The sequence below is a fragment of the Ranitomeya variabilis genome, chromosome 1 (assembly GCF_051348905.1).
Source record: "Ranitomeya variabilis isolate aRanVar5 chromosome 1, aRanVar5.hap1, whole genome shotgun sequence".
In the NCBI taxonomy this organism is placed as follows: Eukaryota; Metazoa; Chordata; class Amphibia; order Anura; family Dendrobatidae; genus Ranitomeya; species Ranitomeya variabilis.
The window spans coordinates 570,278,048-570,296,331 of NC_135232.1; the positions used below are offsets into that span (position 1 = coordinate 570,278,048).

The 18,284-nt window shown below is 41.1% G+C and overlaps 1 protein-coding gene across 1 annotated transcript in view; it reads right to left on the reverse strand.

Moving 5' to 3' along the window:
- LOC143768724 (embryonic protein UVS.2-like) overlaps positions 1 to 18,284 on the reverse strand; it is an 85,587-nt gene that overhangs the window by 30,200 nt on the left and 37,103 nt on the right. Inside the window, exons 5-7 of the mRNA XM_077257381.1 lie at positions 14,532 to 14,659; positions 9,567 to 9,682; positions 7,587 to 7,812 (exon numbers count right to left, since the gene is read on the reverse strand). Coding sequence (XP_077113496.1) covers positions 7,587 to 7,812; positions 9,567 to 9,682; positions 14,532 to 14,659 — 470 coding nt within the window. The remainder of the gene's footprint in view (positions 1 to 7,586; positions 7,813 to 9,566; positions 9,683 to 14,531; positions 14,660 to 18,284) is intronic.

Here is an 18,284-nt window from a genome sequence, read left to right on the forward strand (position 1 = left end):
GGGACCCACACCGCGGCGGCGGTTGGCAAAGCGCTGAGCCTTCTCCTGTGACAACTTCAAGTTGTCCACCACAAGATTCCAAATCCGCTGCAACCTATCCACCACGGAATCCACCCCAGGACAGTCAGAAGGTTTAACATGACCCGAGGAAAACCGCGGATGAAAACCAGAGTTGCAGAAAAATGGCGAAACCAAAGTAGCGGAACTTGCCCGATTATTAAGGGCAAACTCAGCCAGTGGCAAGAAAGTCACCCAATCATCCTGATCCGCAGAAACAAAACATCTCAAATAAGCCTCCAGCGTCTGATTAGTTCGCTCCGTTTGGCCATTAGTCTGAGGATGAAAGGCAGATGAAAATGACAAATCGATGCCCATCCTAGCACAAAAGGATCGCCAGAATCTGGACACAAACTGGGATCCTCTGTCAGACACGATATTCTCAGGAATGTCGTGCAAACGAACCACATTCTGAAAGAACATAGGAAACAAATCGGAAGAGGAAGGCAACTTAGGCAAGGGCACCAAATGGACCATCTTGGAAAAACGATCACAGACCACCCAGATGACAGACATTCCTTGAGACACCGGAAGATCTGAAATGAAATCCATGGAAATGTGCATCCAAGGCCTCTTCGGGACAGGCCAGGGCAAAAGTAACCCGCTGGCACGAGAACAGCAAGGCTTAGCCCGAACACAAATCCCACAGGACTGCACAAAAGATCGCACATCCCGTGACAGGGACGGCCACCAAAAGGACCTAGCCACCAAATCTCTGGTACCAAAAATCCCAGGATGCCCTGCCAACACTGAGGAATGAACCTCGGAAATAACTCTACTGGTCCATTTATCAGGAACAAACAGTCTGTCAGGTGGGCAAGAGTCAGGTCTACCAGCCTGAAATCTCTGCAACACACGTCGCAAATCAGGAGGAATGGCCGACAAGATTACTCCCTCTTTAAGAATACCCGCTGGCTCTGCGACTCCAGGAGAGTCAGGCACAAAACTCCTAGAAAGAGCATCAGCCTTCACATTCTTTGAACCAGGCAGGTACGAGACCACAAAGTAAAAACGGGAGAAAAACAACGACCAACGAGCCTGTCTAGGATTCAGGCGTTTAGCGGACTCGAGGTACATCAGATTTTTATGATCAGTCAAGACCACCACACGATGCTTAGCTCCCTCGAGCCAATGACGCCACTCCTCAAATGCCCACTTCATAGCCAACAACTCCCGATTGCCAACATGATAGTTCTGCTCAGCAGGCGAAAACTTCCTAGAAAAAAAAGCACATGGTCTCATCACAGAGCAATCAGAGCCTTTCTGCGACAAAACAGCCCCTGCACCGATCTCAGAAGCGTCTACTTCAACCTGAAAGGGAAGTGAGACATCAGGCTGGCACAAAACAGGCGCTGAAGTAAACCGGCGCTTCAGCTCCCAGAAAGCCTCCACGGCCGCAGGAGCCCAATTAGCGACATCAGAACCTTTCTTGGTCATATCCGTCAAAGGTTTTACAATGCTAGAAAAATTAGCAATAAAACGACGGTAGAAATTAGCAAAACCCAAGAACTTCTGAAGACTCTTAACGGACGTGGGTTGAGTCCAATCATGAATAGCTCGGACCTTGACTGGGTCCATCTCCACAGTAGAAGGCGCGAAAATAAAACCCAAAAAGGAAACCTTCTGCACTCCTAAGAGACACTTTGAGCCCTTCACAAACAAAGCATTATCACGCAAAACCTGAAACACCATCCTGACCTGCTTTACATGAGAATCCCAATCATCAGAGAAAACCAGAATATCATCCAGATAAACAATCATAAATTTATCCAGATACTTCCGGAAAATGTCATGCATAAAGGACTGAAACACTGAGGGGGTATTAGAAAGCCCAAAAGGCATCACCAAGTACTCAAAATGACCTTCGGGCGTATTGAACGCAGTTTTCCATTCATCTCCCTGCTTAATGCGCACAAGGTTGTACGCACCGCGAAGATCTATCTTGGTGAACCACTTGGCACCCTTAATCCGGGCAAACAAGTCCGACAATAGTGGCAAAGGATACTGAAATTTGACAGTGATTTTATTCAAAAGCCGATAGTCTATACACGGTCTCAAAGAGCCGTCTTTCTTGGCCACAAAAAAGAATCCCGCACCAAGAGGGGAAGAGGATGGATGAATATGTCCCTTCTCCAAAGACTCCTTAATATAAGCACGCATCGCGGCATGCTCAGGTACAGACAGATTAAATAGTCGTCCCTTAGGAAATTTACTACCAGGAATCAAATCTATAGCGCAGTCACAGTCCCTATGAGGAGGAAGGGCACTGGACCTGGACTCACTGAATACATCCTGATAGTCCAACAAATACTCAGGGACTTCAAAAGGAGTAGAAGAAGCAATAGACACCGACGAGGAATCGCAATGAATTCCCTGACAACCCCAACTTGACACGGACATTGCCTTCCAATCCAACACTGGATTATGGGTCTGTAACCATGGCAGACCCAGAACGACCAAATCCTGCATTTTATGCAAAACAAGAAAACGAATCACCTCCTGATGTTCAGGAGACATGCACATGGTCACTTGTGTCCAATACTGCGGTTTATTCTCCGCCAATGGCGTAGCATCAATTCCTCTAAGAGGAATAGGATTTTCTAAAGGCTCTAGGACAAAACCACAGCGCTTGGCAAATGACAGATCCATAAGACTCAGGGCAGCACCTGAATCCACAAATGCCATAACAGGGTAGGAAGACAATGAGCAAATCAAATTCACAGACAAAATGAATTTAGGCTGCAAATTACCAATGGCGACAGGACTAACAACCTTTGATGGCCGTTTAGAGCATGCCGAGATAACATGTGTAGAATCACCACAGTAAAAACACAACCCATTCTGACGCCTATGATTTTGCCGTTCGGTTCTAGTCAGGATTCAATCACATTGCATTGAGTCAGGTGTCCGTTCAGACAACACTACCAGAGGATTAGCAGTTTTGCGCTCCCGCAAACGCCGATCAACCTGGATGGCCAGAGCCATAGAATCATTCAGACTTGTAGGAATGGGAAAACCCACCATCACATTCTTAATGGCTTCAGAAAGGCCATTTCTGAAATTTGCGGCCAGAGCACACTCATTCCATTGAGTAAGCACGGACCATTTCCGAAATTTTTGGCATTACACCTCAGCTTCATCCTGGCCCTGAGAGATAGCCAGCAATGCTTTTTCTGCCTGTATTTCAAGATTGGGCTCCTCATAAAGCAATCCGAGCGCCAGAAAAAACGCATCAATATTTGCCTATGCCGGATCTCCTGGCGCCAATGAGAAAGCCCAATCCTGAGGGTCGCCATGCAAGAAGGAGATAACAATTTTAACTTGTTGAGCTGAGTCTCCAGACGAACGAGGTCTCAAAGATAGAAACAATTTACAATTATTCCTAAAATTCCCAAATTTAAATCGATCTCCAGAGAACAGCTCAGGAATAGGTATCTTAGGTTCTGACATAGGACTGCTAATAACAAAATCCTGAATGCCCTGCACACTTGCAGCAAGCTGATCCACACCAGTAATCAGAGTCTGAACATTCATGTCTGCAGCAGAGCTTCAAGCCACTCAGAGATAAAGGGGAGGAAGAAGAAAAAACAAAACCTCAGACTTCTTTTCTTATAGTCCCTCTTCAGCAAAGCACTTTAGGGCCTGGATTACTGTTATGATCCTAATGGCAGAGGATCTCAGGAGTACCAGCTAAGTCTGCAAACACAAAAAACCAGCTCATAGGGAAGTGGTAACTAGGCTGGCCGTATACCTGATCCTAACACAAACAACTAGCAGCAGCCGGGGAACGTACCTACGTTGGTTCTAGACGTCTCGCGCCAGCCGGAGAACTAACTAACCCTTTCAGAGAAAATAAGACCTCTCTTGCCTCAAGAGGAAAGACCCCAAAGTTAATACAAGCCCCCCACAAATAATAACGGTGAGGTAAGAAGAAATGACAAACGTAAGAATGAACTAGATTTAGCAAAGAGAGGCCCACTGACTAATAGCAGAAAATAGAAAGATGACTTATACGGTCAGCAAAAAACCCTACAAAATATCCACGCTGAATATCCAAAAACCCCTGCACCGACTAACGGTGTGGGGGGAGAATAACAGCCCCCCTTGAGCTTCCAGCAAAATCAGGAATCACATTTTAAACAAAGCTGGAACAAAATAAGGAAAATTCAAATGCACAAAAATAAGAAAGCAGGACTTAGCTTATCTTGCAAAATCAGGAGACCAGGAGACAGGAGAAAACAGACATGATCTGATAACAACGAATCCAGGCACAATACAGAGAATCCAGGAAGTTTATATAGGCACACCCAAGCCAAACGAAGCAGGTGAGTGCCAACCTGGGGAAAGACACTCAAAGTGCCATACCGCTAATGACCACAAGAGGGAGCCAAGAACTATGGTTCACAACAGGAGGCAGACTTGCCAATATTTATCTCCCACTAATTTTTTTTTTTGAAAAGGGAGAATTTAGCCAAAATAAAAAAAATGGCCAAGTATTACACAGTGGTTTTCGGTGGCACACAATGAGAGACAGATGCCACACACAGCACTGGCACGGAGGCAGACTTGCCAATATTTATCTCCCACTAATTTTTTTTTTTGAAAAGGGAGAATTTAGCCAAAATAAAAAAAATGGCCAAGTATTACACAGTGGTTTTCGGTGGCACACAATGAGAGACAGATGCCACACACAGCAATGGCACGGAGGCAGACTTGCCAATATTTATCTCCCACTAATTTTTTTTTTTGAAAAGGGAGAATTTAGCCAAAATAAAAAAAAGGCCAAGTATTACACAGTGGGTTTCGGTGGCACACAATGAGAGACAGATGCCACACACAGCAATGGCACGGAGGCAGACTTGCCAATATTTATCTCCCACTAATTTTTTTTTTTGAAAAGGGAGAATTTAGCCAAAAAAAAAAAAAAGGCCAAGTATCACACAGTGGTTTTCGGTGGCACACAATGAGAGACAGATGCCACACTCAGCAATGGCACGGAGGCAGAATTGCCAATATTTATCTCCCACTAATTTTTTTTTTTGAAAAGGGAGAATTTAGCCAAAATAAAAAAAATGGCCAAGTATTACACAGTGGGTTTCGGTGGCACACAATGAGAGACAGATGCCACAAACAGCAATGGCACGGAGGCAGACTTGCCAATATTTATCTCCCACTAATTGTTTTTTTTTGAAAAGGGAGAATTTAGCCAAAATAAAAAAATGGCCAAGTATTACACAGTGGTTTTTGGTGGCACACAATGAGAGACAGATGCCACACACAGCAATGGCACAGAGGCAGACTTGCCAATATTTATCTCCCACTAATTTTTTTTTTTGCAAAGGGAGAATTTAGCCCAAAAAAAAAATGGCCAAGTATCACACAGTGGTTTTCGGTGGCACACAATGAGAGACAGATGCCACACACAGCAATGGCACGGAGGCAGACTTGCCAATATTTATCTCCCTGCAGTTATCTCAGAAAAGTATTGCAGGCAGCTATAAAAAGGACTGCTGCACACAAAAGTGTGGACAAACACACAAGATAGCTGTGCAGAAAGGAAGGAAAAACAGGATTTGTGCTTTGAAAAAAGCAGTTGGTTTGCACAGCGGCGTACACACACAGCAACGCAGCTATCAGGGAGCCTTGTAGGGCAGCCCAATGAGCTACAGCGCTGAGGGAAAAAAAATGTAGCTTCCACTGTCCCTGCAAACAAAAGGTGGTGTTGGACAGTGGAAATCGCTACAGCACAAGCGGTTTGTGGCTTTATGTACCCTGCCTATCACTATCCCTGCTTCTGATGAAGAGGCAGCAACCTCTCCCTACGCTCAGATCAGCAGCAGTGAGATGGCGGTCGGCGGGAAAGCCCCTTTATAGCCCCTGTGATGCCGCAGAAAGCAAGCCAATCACTGCAATGCCCTTCTCTAAGATGGTGGGGACTGAGATCTATGTCATCACGCTGCCCACACTCTGCGTCCACCTTCATTGGCTGAGAAATGGCGCTTTTAGCGTCATTGAAACGCGACTTTGGCGCGAAAGTCGCGTACCGCATGGCCGACCCCACACAGGGATCGGCTCGGTTTCATGAGACGCCGACTTTGCCAAAAGTCGGCAACTTATGAAAATGAAAGATCCGTTTCGCTCAACCCTATTTATGACTGCTCGGATATTTAGTTTTCATCAGGGCAGCTGAATGATTTACAGCTAGTAGCCAGCCTAAGTACATGTGGGGGTTGCCTAGTTGCTAGGGAATCCCCACATGTAATCAAGCTGTCTATTAGCTGTAAATCATTCAGCTGCCGGGATGAAAACTGAATCTCTGAGCAGTCAAATACTTGGAGGTCACCCGAGCATGCTCGGGAAAACCTGAGCAACGAGTACACTTTCTCATCACTAATGGTTTTTATCTTCTGGTTGTATGTCTCTTGGTGTTCAATGAAGTTGCTATACATTTTAAATCATAGAACCAGAAAACATTTTAAATCATACAAGGTGTGCACATTATATTTGTTTTGGCTGCTTCTTTTTTGGATTTCAGTTTTATACATCAGTTACATAGACATCAAATAGAATAGCAGGAGGCAAAAGTGACCACCACTTACTTGAAAGTCTTCCAGCCATGAAATACTAATTATATTTTTTATATTTTTCTAGGACAGCCCCTTTAATGCTCCTGGCAAAGGCACATATAAACTGCTGGTTGAAAATCATAATTAGAGATGAGCGAAACGGCTTATTCAAGATTAGAAAAGTTCAATTGGCTGAAATCTAGAGAAATCACAGCCAGTTAGCCACCATTTTGTTATATTGTGAGGTTTGGGAAGAGGTTAGAAAAGCGAAAAACTCTCCTTAGCCCTCCCTATATCTGTTCCACCATAATTGATTCCTGCTCAGTGTTCTGATTGTTCACTCTTTGACCTTCTAATTTGATATATTCCTCTCTTGGGCTATGCCCCATGCAGTCCCGTAAGACTTGAAACATGTCATTGATGTCAATGATGTGAATCAAATTATAAGGGAGCATGATGTATCCTCTAAGAGCATGATGTATGACATTAACATCGTTCATGTGCCTAATAACCCAATTCATACTCAATGGCAGAAAAAAGAAGACCCAGGAGTGGCCAGAAGGAGGAGAAGGCAGAGAAGAAGTTGTTCCTAAGTGGTGGCTGGATAGGTATAGGTGAAAGCTGAGAAATATGAGCATAGGGCATTTTATTTTTTATCTGTTGTGAATATACTCTTATTCCTTTCCACAGGATTTTTCAGAAATATTTCTATCTTTCCCCTGCATGGCTGAGATGGGAATTACTCTGGCCTGCTCCAACCATCGGGTCAGCTGAAATCAACAAGACTGTGTTATTCGACCTCTAACGGTTTGAGCATGGAAGGATGGTGCAGCAAATACCGCAAGACAAAAGTAACATAATTAATAAACCTTCAAAGGATGAATTCAGGCCTATATATTTTCACTTTCTCTATTCAATGTTGTAATAAATGAAAATATTCTAACTATACAATATAAGACATACCAGCAGAGTATACGGCTTTAAATCCAGTTAGAGCTGTAGCTCCGTCAGTAACAAATTCCACCAGCATCTGATTGCTTGAAGACACCATTAGGGGAACATATCCTGTTCCACAAGTTCTATCAAGTAAGACTGGTGAAGATTTACTGGGGCCATCGTAAATTCTCATGTAGTCAGAAGAACATAAGCTTGAGTATTGGACATCAAAGGCGGAAAACTGCAGCGCCACCTAAATTTTAAAATACAAAAATGAATAAAATTTAAAATGACATTTCCTCACTAGCTGTTCCTTCCTCCAAATTTTTTTGCCATTATTTTGAATTATTTTTTTAGACATAAAAGTAAGCTTTAATTTTTGCCTGTGTTTTTCATGCATTTTTCTGATTATATCAAAGATCATAAAATAATTTATAAAAAGAGGAACTAAAATCTTACACTGATTATAATGCATTTAATACTTGTATTAATATCTGACACAGGAAAATTATGTCATAGAGATGAGCAAATCTGTCGAAATTCAAATTCAGCAGTTCACCTGTTTTGGGCCAGAAATTTTAGGCAGTCCATTTTGCGTTTGACCAGGAATATTACGGAGTTCACTTATACTTTAGGCTGGTCACCTGTATTTGGCCAAGCATTTTAGGCAGTTCATTTGTATTTGAAAAGGAATTTTAAGGCAGTTCACTTGTATTTTAGGCAGTTCACTTATATTTGGCCAGGAATTTTAGGCAGTTCACTTGTATTTTAGGCAGTTCACTTATATTTGGCCAGGAATTTTAGGCAGTTCACTTGTATTTTAGGCAGTTCACTTATATTTGGCCAGGAATTTTAGGCAGTTCACTTATATTTTAGGGAGTTCACTTGTATTTGATCAGGAATTTTAGGCAGTTCACTTATATTTTAGGCAGTTCACTTGTGTTTGGCCAGAGATTTTAGGCAGTTCATTTGTAAATGATCTGACATTTTGATATGCATCAAAGTTATTAAATGCAAATTGAATGTTACGTATTTCTCCAGATCCGAGAGCTTAATAAGTGCAGAGTGAAAAAAAATGCACATATCTGGGCCATCGCGGCCATACTAGTCATTCGCCCAGCTCCTCCTGGCAATATGCATGTGACATCTTTTTGAGCACTTCTTACATCTTCATTCTACACTGGTGCTGCCAGTGCTGATTTAGCCACTGATGCTATGAAGTGCGTTCACACACAGCTCACTTAGCATTTTAATACAGTGTGATGTCAGACGCCCACTCAGCACTATAAGCCCTATGAATGTGCCATAAGAGCAAAAGAGGACATTGAGCACTGAGAAAGCTGAGTAAAGTGCTAGAAGGGTGAGAGTAAAACTGAGTGTTTTTTCACCCATTTTTCAAGCCATCTTCCATCAATCTACTTAGTTTGCACAAGTTAAATACAAAATAATGTCATATTTTGCAAAATCCTAATTTTGTTGTGAGATTCAAAGCCTAATTTAGTTTGTCTCAAACTGTATATTAAAAATGTTATGTATGGTTCTATCCTTTACATAATATTAATGCTATTGTTCGTCATATTGGGTAGCAAAACTTACTTTATATACTTTAAAACATCTATAAAAGTACACCAGCTTCATCAGGTCTATAAGACCTATTTAGTAATGATCAGTGAAGATTCTGAATACGTATGTGAATGCTGGGTCACCAGGTGTTTGGATCAGATGCAATGGCTGTCAGTGACAGCAACTTCCTGCTTCAAACTGTAGCGCACAAACCTTCATATTCTAATGATGATACATTGTGTATTTACTCAGAGGAAGGATTTTACCATTGCGATTATAGAATGTGTTTTCATAGATGAAGTGGAATTTTTTAAGGTGTTTATTACAAAGTTGGTGCAAGCTATGTGAATACTTTTAAAAATTACCAAAAAAACCCAACTCAAAAACAAGCAGCTATACCTTCACTGGCACACAGGTGACACAATATACCATGAAACAGTTTACCTGACCAATAGGGGTTCTGATCAACCAGACACATTTGGAATTCTGAGGATATGCTGAGGGGTAATTGGCTGATGTAAAAGTTCCACTCATACTATTCAGCAAAGTAGCACAAAGGTCTACAATTAGAAAAAGAAAAAAAAATCAATTACAAAATTAGAAAAATAAAGATGTTAGTTTAACATGTTGTTAAAAAAAATATTAATCCATTTAACCCCTTCGCGACGTATGACGTGCACTTGCATCATACAGTATAAGGAGCATGCAAATTTTCATGTAGATGATGGCTAAGGCTACGTTCACATTTGCGTTGTGCGATGTTGCGTCGGAGACGCAACGCACAACGCAAACAAAAACGCAACAAAACGCACGCTAAAACGCTCCGTTTTGCGACGCATGCGGCCTTTTTTGCCGAAAGTTGGACGCAAAAAAAATGCAACTTGCTGCGTTTTCTGCGCCCAACGCTTGCGGCCAAAAAAACGCATGCGTCGCAAAACACAGCACAACGCATGTCCATGCGCCCCCATGTTAAATATAGGAGTGCATGACGCATGCAGCGACGCTGCGGCGCCCGACTCTGCGGTGCCGAACGCTAATGTGAACGTAGACTAAGTCACTCAGCTGACATCTTCTTCTAAAAACCACAGACGGAGCTCTATCCATGAATGTTAACCTGTTAAGTGCTGCTGTCAATCTCTGATAGCATCATTTAATGCAGGTCGGCAGGGGGTCGCGTCACTGCAAATGTTCATGACGTGACCATGGGGTGCCGATGGGTTGCCAATGACAGCTGGAGTCTGCTGAAGGTCTCAGGGTTTTTCATGACAGTACTCCTGTGAAAAGCCAGCCTGTAGCTTGCGTTCATAGGAAACCATGATTTTCGATATACATAGCAGTACTGTAGCATTGCTATGTACAGTGGGGGAAATAAGTCTTTGTCAGTGGGCAAACTTACAAAATCAAAATAAGGGATCAAATACTTATTTCCCCCACTGTATAGTACAAGCTCTCAGAAGATTAGAAGACCACAGCTTCAAGTCATCTAAGTAGACTAACAAGTCTAAAACATTAACAAACCCCTCTAAATATATGGGTCAGTTACTCCATGCCAGAATTTTTTTTTTTTGCACACCAGTGTAATATAATGCCTGCTGCAGCACAGTAGCATACAACCTCCACAAGGGGTTGTGGGTGAAGGAAAACAGGTACACTCACAATGAAATCACAGAGCAGCAGGAAGGAGCCACTAGGTGGCAAAAGAGTAGTCAGACAAAGCCAGGTCAGCAACAGAGAGATCAGAATACATGTGGTCAGAAACAAGTCAAAGAAACTAAGACTCCACTGACTATTCTGTCGACTGATGCTGAAAAAGCATTTGACAGAATCAGTTGGAGATACATGGTCTGCACGCTAAAAAAATTTGCCTTCCCAACAGCCTTTATAGACGCTGTTATGTCCCTTTATGTGGACCCATCTGCTAAAGTCGGGGTGAATGGTATTTTTTCTGAACCTTTTAACATAACTAACGGCACCAGGCAGGGCTGTCCTCTCTTACCCTCCCTATTTATCATGGTCATGGAAACCTTGATGGAAAAGATTAGACAAGATAACGAGATCAAAGGCCTTAGGATGGGTAAACTAGAGGTCAAAGTAGCTGCTTTTGCCGACGACCTTTTAATTTTGACCTCCAACCCCAAAACATCTTTTCCGAAATTAATGTCCCTGTTTGATGACTTTGGCGAGATCTCTAACTTCAAAATAAACGCAAGCAAATCTGAAGCTTTGAACATCTCGGCAAAGATCTCAGACATCCTAGAATTAAAAGAAAGCACCCCTTTTAATTGGCCCTCAGAAAAACTAAAATATCTTGGAATTTATCTAACAGCTAATCCCACCTCCCTTTACAAATGCAATTTCACTCCCCTCCTGGCACGGCTTCAAGCAGATCTAAAAAATTTTGATCTACCCTACTTATCTTGGATGGGAAGAATAAATGTCATTAAATCCTACATATTCCCAAAAATCTTTTATACCATGAACATGGTTCCCATACCTCTTCCCAATTCATTCTTCCATTCAGCCAACCAACTGATTTCTCAATTCATATGGAAAGCCAGACTCCCTTTTAAAATTCTATCTCTTCCAAGAGGTAGGGGCGGTCTTGGCCTTCCAGATATCAAAACTTATTATAAAGCTATACATCTCGCTAGATGGATAAACCTGCTAAAACCTAATCCAGAAAACTTCAACACAAAATTAGAACTTGCCCTGTTGGGAGAAGAGGTTAATCTTTATCTCTGGTCGTCTTTCAATTGCCCACATAAAAAACTTGATGAGATCTTACATAATACTTTATTTATAAGACGCTCCCTTATACCAAATCAGCTCCCGTACTGTCACTTTCTTGACAGTATTCCAATTGGGATAATTCCATGGTTAGTAGACCCTACATATGAGGACACCTATGGACTCTGGGCATCACTCCCAGACGCCCCAATTTCTCAATTCCTATCAAATCAAGTACCTTGCAAAGATAATTGGCCAATCAAAGCCACAAAACAACCTACTAATTTCCTCCAAAAATATCACATATGCCGCATATTGACGAATTTTAGAACCAAGGTAAGTCACTCTTCAGATTGGCTTTGGTTCTCCAGGTGTATCCTACTACAAGAGAATTCATTTAAAATCCTATCTAGGTGGTACCGAACTCCAGAAAATCTGTTTCATTTGGGACTGGTGGATTCCCCGCTGTGTTGGAGATGCTCTCGATCCATGGGTTCCTTATCTCATATTTTCTGGTTCTGTTTGGAACTAAAGCAATTCTGGACAGACATAAACAAATCTCTCCATAGTATGGGCCTAATGGATCGAGACCTAGCTCCTCAAGATGTTTTGCTTTCCCTCCCTTCTTCCTCCTTTAGCCCAAAGAAACACGGCTTACTACCCATCCTATTAGCAGCTGCAAAACATTTGATTTCAATGCACTGGAGAAAAACAACCCCTCCATCGTTCAATGAATGGACCCTTAAAGTTCAAGACCTTTATCGATTAGAGGAATTATCCAGTTGGGAGACACGAACCCACGAGAGGTTTAGTGCCTCTTGGCTTCCTTGGGTTTCTTTTTCATCCCCCACTCCTAGTTCTAGAATAAGAAATCTAATTTGAAGATTGTCCCTTCAAATTCCCTACCAAGAGTTCCTTCTATTCCCCCTAGCAAATAAGACGCGATGACCGACCCGCCTCCACGTTTGCAACAATTTTTTGCACATTGCCTCCATTCCTCCTCTTCAATTTGATAACAACTTTATTTGTGATATTTTAGTCCTTCCTGTTGCACCTCCTAGCCTTACAAATTTCTTATATAGCTTATATTGATATCTAGGGCTAGTTTCTATGGTCCTGAAACGTTTGTTTTTCTGTTTTGTATGCTCAACTGTTATTATTATCTAACGAGTATATATTGATAATACAGTCTCTCTTGATTGTCTTATGAACTTATTATAAAGCAACAAACCATCTGTATTTCTGACACGAGAGCTTATGTTTGTTATAACATGTTTTTCTTATGTTTATTGAAAATTTAAATAAAGAATTTAAAAAAAAAAAGAAACAAGTCAAAGAAGTCAGAGCCGATTGGGAGCAGGAAAGCCAGAGACGCAAGACAGTCAAACAGGTCAGGGGACAAGTCAAGTCAAATACCAAGGGGTCAAAACATGGAGAGCGAGTACTACAATGAGCGAAGTCACAGGGGAACACAGGAAAAGGACCTAACTAAATGGGCAGAGGACTAATCAGGGTATAACAGGGTCAGCTGCTCAAGCCAGAGATAGGAACTATAACTGATGCTGCTTGCAGGTAACAGCAGACTGAAATAGCCAGACAGATCCCAAAACGAGGCAGAGAAGATTAAACCCTGCATGACCATCCCGGGGGGAGAATACTCAGAAACAAACCCCGGACTGGATAATGACATACTGTACAGCTAGCCTCAGAAGAAGCTACATCACCTTGAAAACTTGGTGAATCTTTTCTAAAGAATACTTCCAAGTATTTCTCCGCCCTCTTATTGTCCTTCTCCTTGTCCTGGTGTCATGAGAATGCAACACTGGTACATTTCTAAGGACTTCCAGAGGACCTCAATTTAGGGGAGCCTGTCATCCCCAAAACACAATGTTTAAATTAACACAGATTAAATTAACTGAATGTAGGCGTATCCCATAAATGAATAAAGTTCTTTGTTCTGGAATGCTAACTAGGGTGTTTGATGCACGACCTCCCTCTCTCTTTATACTGTGCAGTGAGGAGTGAGCTATGTGTGCGAGCTCTGATCTAGGAACTACAACAGTGACTGAGCACAGGCACCAGCTTTTTATTAAACAGCACTGGTTCTGGGCAGGTCATTTGTCCGTTTTCAGGAGCGAGGTATCCAAATTCAACAACAATGTACTAAAGCTGCTTGGCCACTCCAAGGGTGCACCCTTGTGGGAATAAAAAGTGTTTTTTGTACAATAGATAGAAAAATGGATTCATTAAAAAATAGGATTGTGCAAAGGGTTTATGACTTATGACTAAGTCCCATACACGACTATACACTTAGTCTACATTGTGTTTTGGGGATGACAAACAAGATTTAAAGCTAGATGATCAAGAGTCTATCTGGTCATTTCCCAAAGTCTACTGTAACCTTGCCATGGGCCTTCATTTGCCAAAATTGTATATTTTTGCCATGTGTTTGTCAAGTATATTTTTGCACACTATTTGATTAATAGCACAAACAGCACAGTGAGTTCCAGAGTTCAGATCCTTGACAATCAAGAAGTTATCACCTATTCGATGTAGAGATGATAATAACTTGCTCCACTAGACAACCTTTTGCAGAACATTTAGTGACAGTGTTAATAGTTTAATCTGCCATATTTCATTGGGTATTATAAATGTGTTTGCTTAATAATCTTTGTTACTTACTACAATTATATAGCTTGTTAATTTTAGACACATCAAGAATACTTAATCCGTATCTTTGTCCTATAGACACAGTTGGGTCAGGTTTTGGCACGATGGTATCTTGTCCTACATATGTAGTGAATGCATTCCTGAGGAAAATCATAATAAAATTATATCAGTAAAGTCCAGTTATCACTTTGTAAGATTTGTTGTCATTATAATGTAACATTTTAAGAAATTTAATAATAAGTTATTGACAGTATTGTGATTTAGGCTTGGCCTGAGACATATTTTATTATCCAAAGCTAGATGGCACTGACAGGTAGACTTGGTGATCATGCACATGATCACCAAATTTCCTAGCTCTGGTGACCCGGTTGTCGTCATGACGACATCGGGTGACCATGGCAAAGATCGGGAGCCTGCATCACGCTGTGGGGTCTCCGATGCAAAGGTAGAGAGGCTGTCAGCCCCTGTGCCGGCTTCTGGAATGCTGCAATCATATTTGATCGCAGTATTTCAGGAGTTAAAGTGCTGAGAGCAGTCTATGACTGCTCCTGGCACCTAGTGCTGGGTGCCGTCTATCAGAATCAGCTGATACCCTGCAGCGATCGGCCGCGCTCCCCCCGTGATCACGGCTGACTAGACGGAATAGTAAGTCTGATGTCAGAAAGGAGTTAAGAGAAGATAAATTACCTTTAATTTTCTAAAGATTTTCACCTTCCTCTGGACCATCAGGCTGTAGTGGATGACCTTGTCTTATTTCTTGCCTTATAAATCATGGTCACAATTCATTAAATATATTTCCAGAATTCTGGCACAGAACGGTAAAAAAAAATTCTGCACCTTGTAGTTGTGCAAACAATTTCCAACCTTTGCAAGTTTTATGCCAGTCTCAGCCAGATCTGCAGACTTTTTTGAATAGTGGGTGGAGATTTGTCAGAAGGGAGTTTTGTCAAGCGCAGCCAGCAAATCAAAAAAGTGTCTTAAATTATTGCTGAAATATACTCCAAATTGTTGTATTTTTCTTGCATTGGCAGGCTGAAGCTTAAAAATGCACAAAATTAATTAGGAAGCACACACCTCTTAATAAATTTTGGGAATCTTACCCCTGCATGCACTTTCTTCGTCCATGCTGGTGTATTTAACGCCAAGAATGAAAAGAATCTGAAATGTGATGGCGAAATAGCTATTTTTCATCCCTATTTAAACCCACTCACCCTACCTGCAAAAAAAGTTAAATAATGCTATATGTGGACCTCAGTAAAATAGAACCAATCCAATATATTTCTTTTTTGTGGGACATGTATACTTTTCCACATTTATTTTCAAGGATGGGCATCAACTTGATGTTGAATTTAATGAACTTGATTCGATTTTCATGATTCATTTTGTTGCACTTGAAGGCTATCAATCATTTTCACTATGGAGTTTCCCTGTAATAAATATTTTGTCCTTTTAGAGAATAGTATATCTTTACGACTGTCTAAGATGTCCAAGCTTAATCTTTATTTTCTAATGTCAAATTTCAGTCTCTTACTTATTCCTAAAATTGTTCATGAAACAGAGGAATTTGATACTCGAAAATACACCTTCCATAATTGTTGTTTTGTGTGATTGTAATTTCATAAGTCTGACCCTGTCTAGAAAGATCTAGACTTTCAATGGTTTAGTGAAGTACAAGACTATAAGCAATTACTATGCAATCCTTTTCAACTGATCTCACGCAGCAATTCCAAAAACGTTTGTATCCATATCCTTTATTATTTTCTTTTATTGTGACTAAAGATGAGCAAATATGTTTGGAAAATGATAGCCAAACATAAATTTGGCAGAAATATGGTACATTTGGATTCGTGAACACAAGCATCTTTCTTAAAATCGGAAAAAGTCGTTAACATTCAGTAAAAGATAATTCATGTACCACGTTCAGTAAAATCACACTCACAGGTTAGAATAGAAAAGATAGAATACATTTTTACACACAGCAAATATATATATATATATATATATATATATATATATATATATATATATATATATATTACAGTATATATATATATATATATACTGTATATATACAGTGCCTTCCGAAAGTATTCGGCCCCCTGGAACTTTTCAACCTTTTCCCACATATCATGCTTCAAACATAAGGATACCAAATGTACATTTTTGGTGAAGAATCAAGAGCAAGTGGAACACAATTGTGAAGTTGAACGAAAATTTATTGGTTGTTTTAAATTTGTGTGGAAAATCAAAAACTGAAAAGTGGGGCGTGCAATATTATTCGGCCCCTTTAACTTAATACTTTGTTGCTCCACCTTTTGCTGCGATTACAGCTGCAAGTCGTTTGGGGTATGTCTCTATCAGTTCTGTACATCAAGAGACTGAAATTCTTGCCCATTCTTCCTTGGCAAACAGCTCGAGCACAGTGAAGTTTGATGGAGATCGTTTGTGAACAGCAGTTTTCAGCTCTTTCCACAGATTCTCGATTGGATTGTGGTCTGGACTTTGACTTGGCCATTCTAAACTACTTTTATTTGTGAACCATTCCATTGTAGATTTTGCTTTATATTTGGGATCATTGTCTTGTTAGAAGATAAATCACCGTCCCAGTCTCAAGTCTTTTGCAGACTCCAACAGGTTTTCTTCAAGAATGTTCCTGTATTTGGCTCTATTCATCTTCCCACCAATTTTAATCATCTTCCCTGTCCCTGCTAAAGAAAAGCAGGCCCAAACCATGATGCTGCCACCACCATGTTTGACAGTGGGGATGATGTGTTCAGGGTGATGAGCTGTGTTGCCTTTATGCCAAACATATCACTTGGCATTGTTGCCAAAAAGTTCGATTTTGGTTTCATCTGACCAGAGCACCTTCTTCCACAAGTTTGGTGTGTCTGCCAAGTGGCTTGTTGCAAAACTTTGAACAACACTTTTTATGGATATCTTTGAGAAATGGCTTTCTTCTTGCCACTCTTCTATAAAGGCCAGATCTGTGCAGTGTACGACTGATTGTTGTCCTATGGACAGACTGTCCCACCTCAGCTGTAGATCTCAGCAGTTCATCCAGAGTGATCATGGGCCTCTTGGCTGCATCTCTGATCAGTCTTTTCTTGTTTGAGATGAAAGTTTAGACATACGGCCGGGTCTTGGCAGATTTGCAGTGGTACGATACTCCTTCCATTTCAATATGATCGCTTGCACACAGCTCCTTGGGATGTTTAAAGTTTTGGAAATAATTTTGTATCCAAATCCAGCTTTAAAATTCTCCACAACATTTTCACGGACCTGCCTGTTGTGTTCCTTGGTCATCATGATGCTCTCTGTGCATCAAACAGAACCCTGAGACTATCACAGAGCAGGTGCATTTATACAGAGACTTGATTACTCACAGGTAGATTATATTTATCATCATTAGCCATTTAGGAAACAGTGATGTCACTGCTAGTCACTTAGGCTGTGCTCGCAGCTGCTCATTCACCAGTGGTTCTCAGTCTGGACGGTCACATCTTGGCACCCCAGACATAGATTACGGCATGGGACAGAATGACGGACAGGTATGGTATATTGTTGTTTTTAATTTTAGCTTTATTACAGGAGAAAGAGGGTTTTGGTTGAAGTAGGCAAGGTTGTAAGTATGGTTTAATTAAGATTATTCAAGGAGTCTGTGTCATTTTTTCAAATAAAGGACTTTATTCTTGCTGTGTGTTTATTTACCATACAACTATAGAATTAGTAATGGATATCTGTCTTATAGACTGCTCTCCATTACTA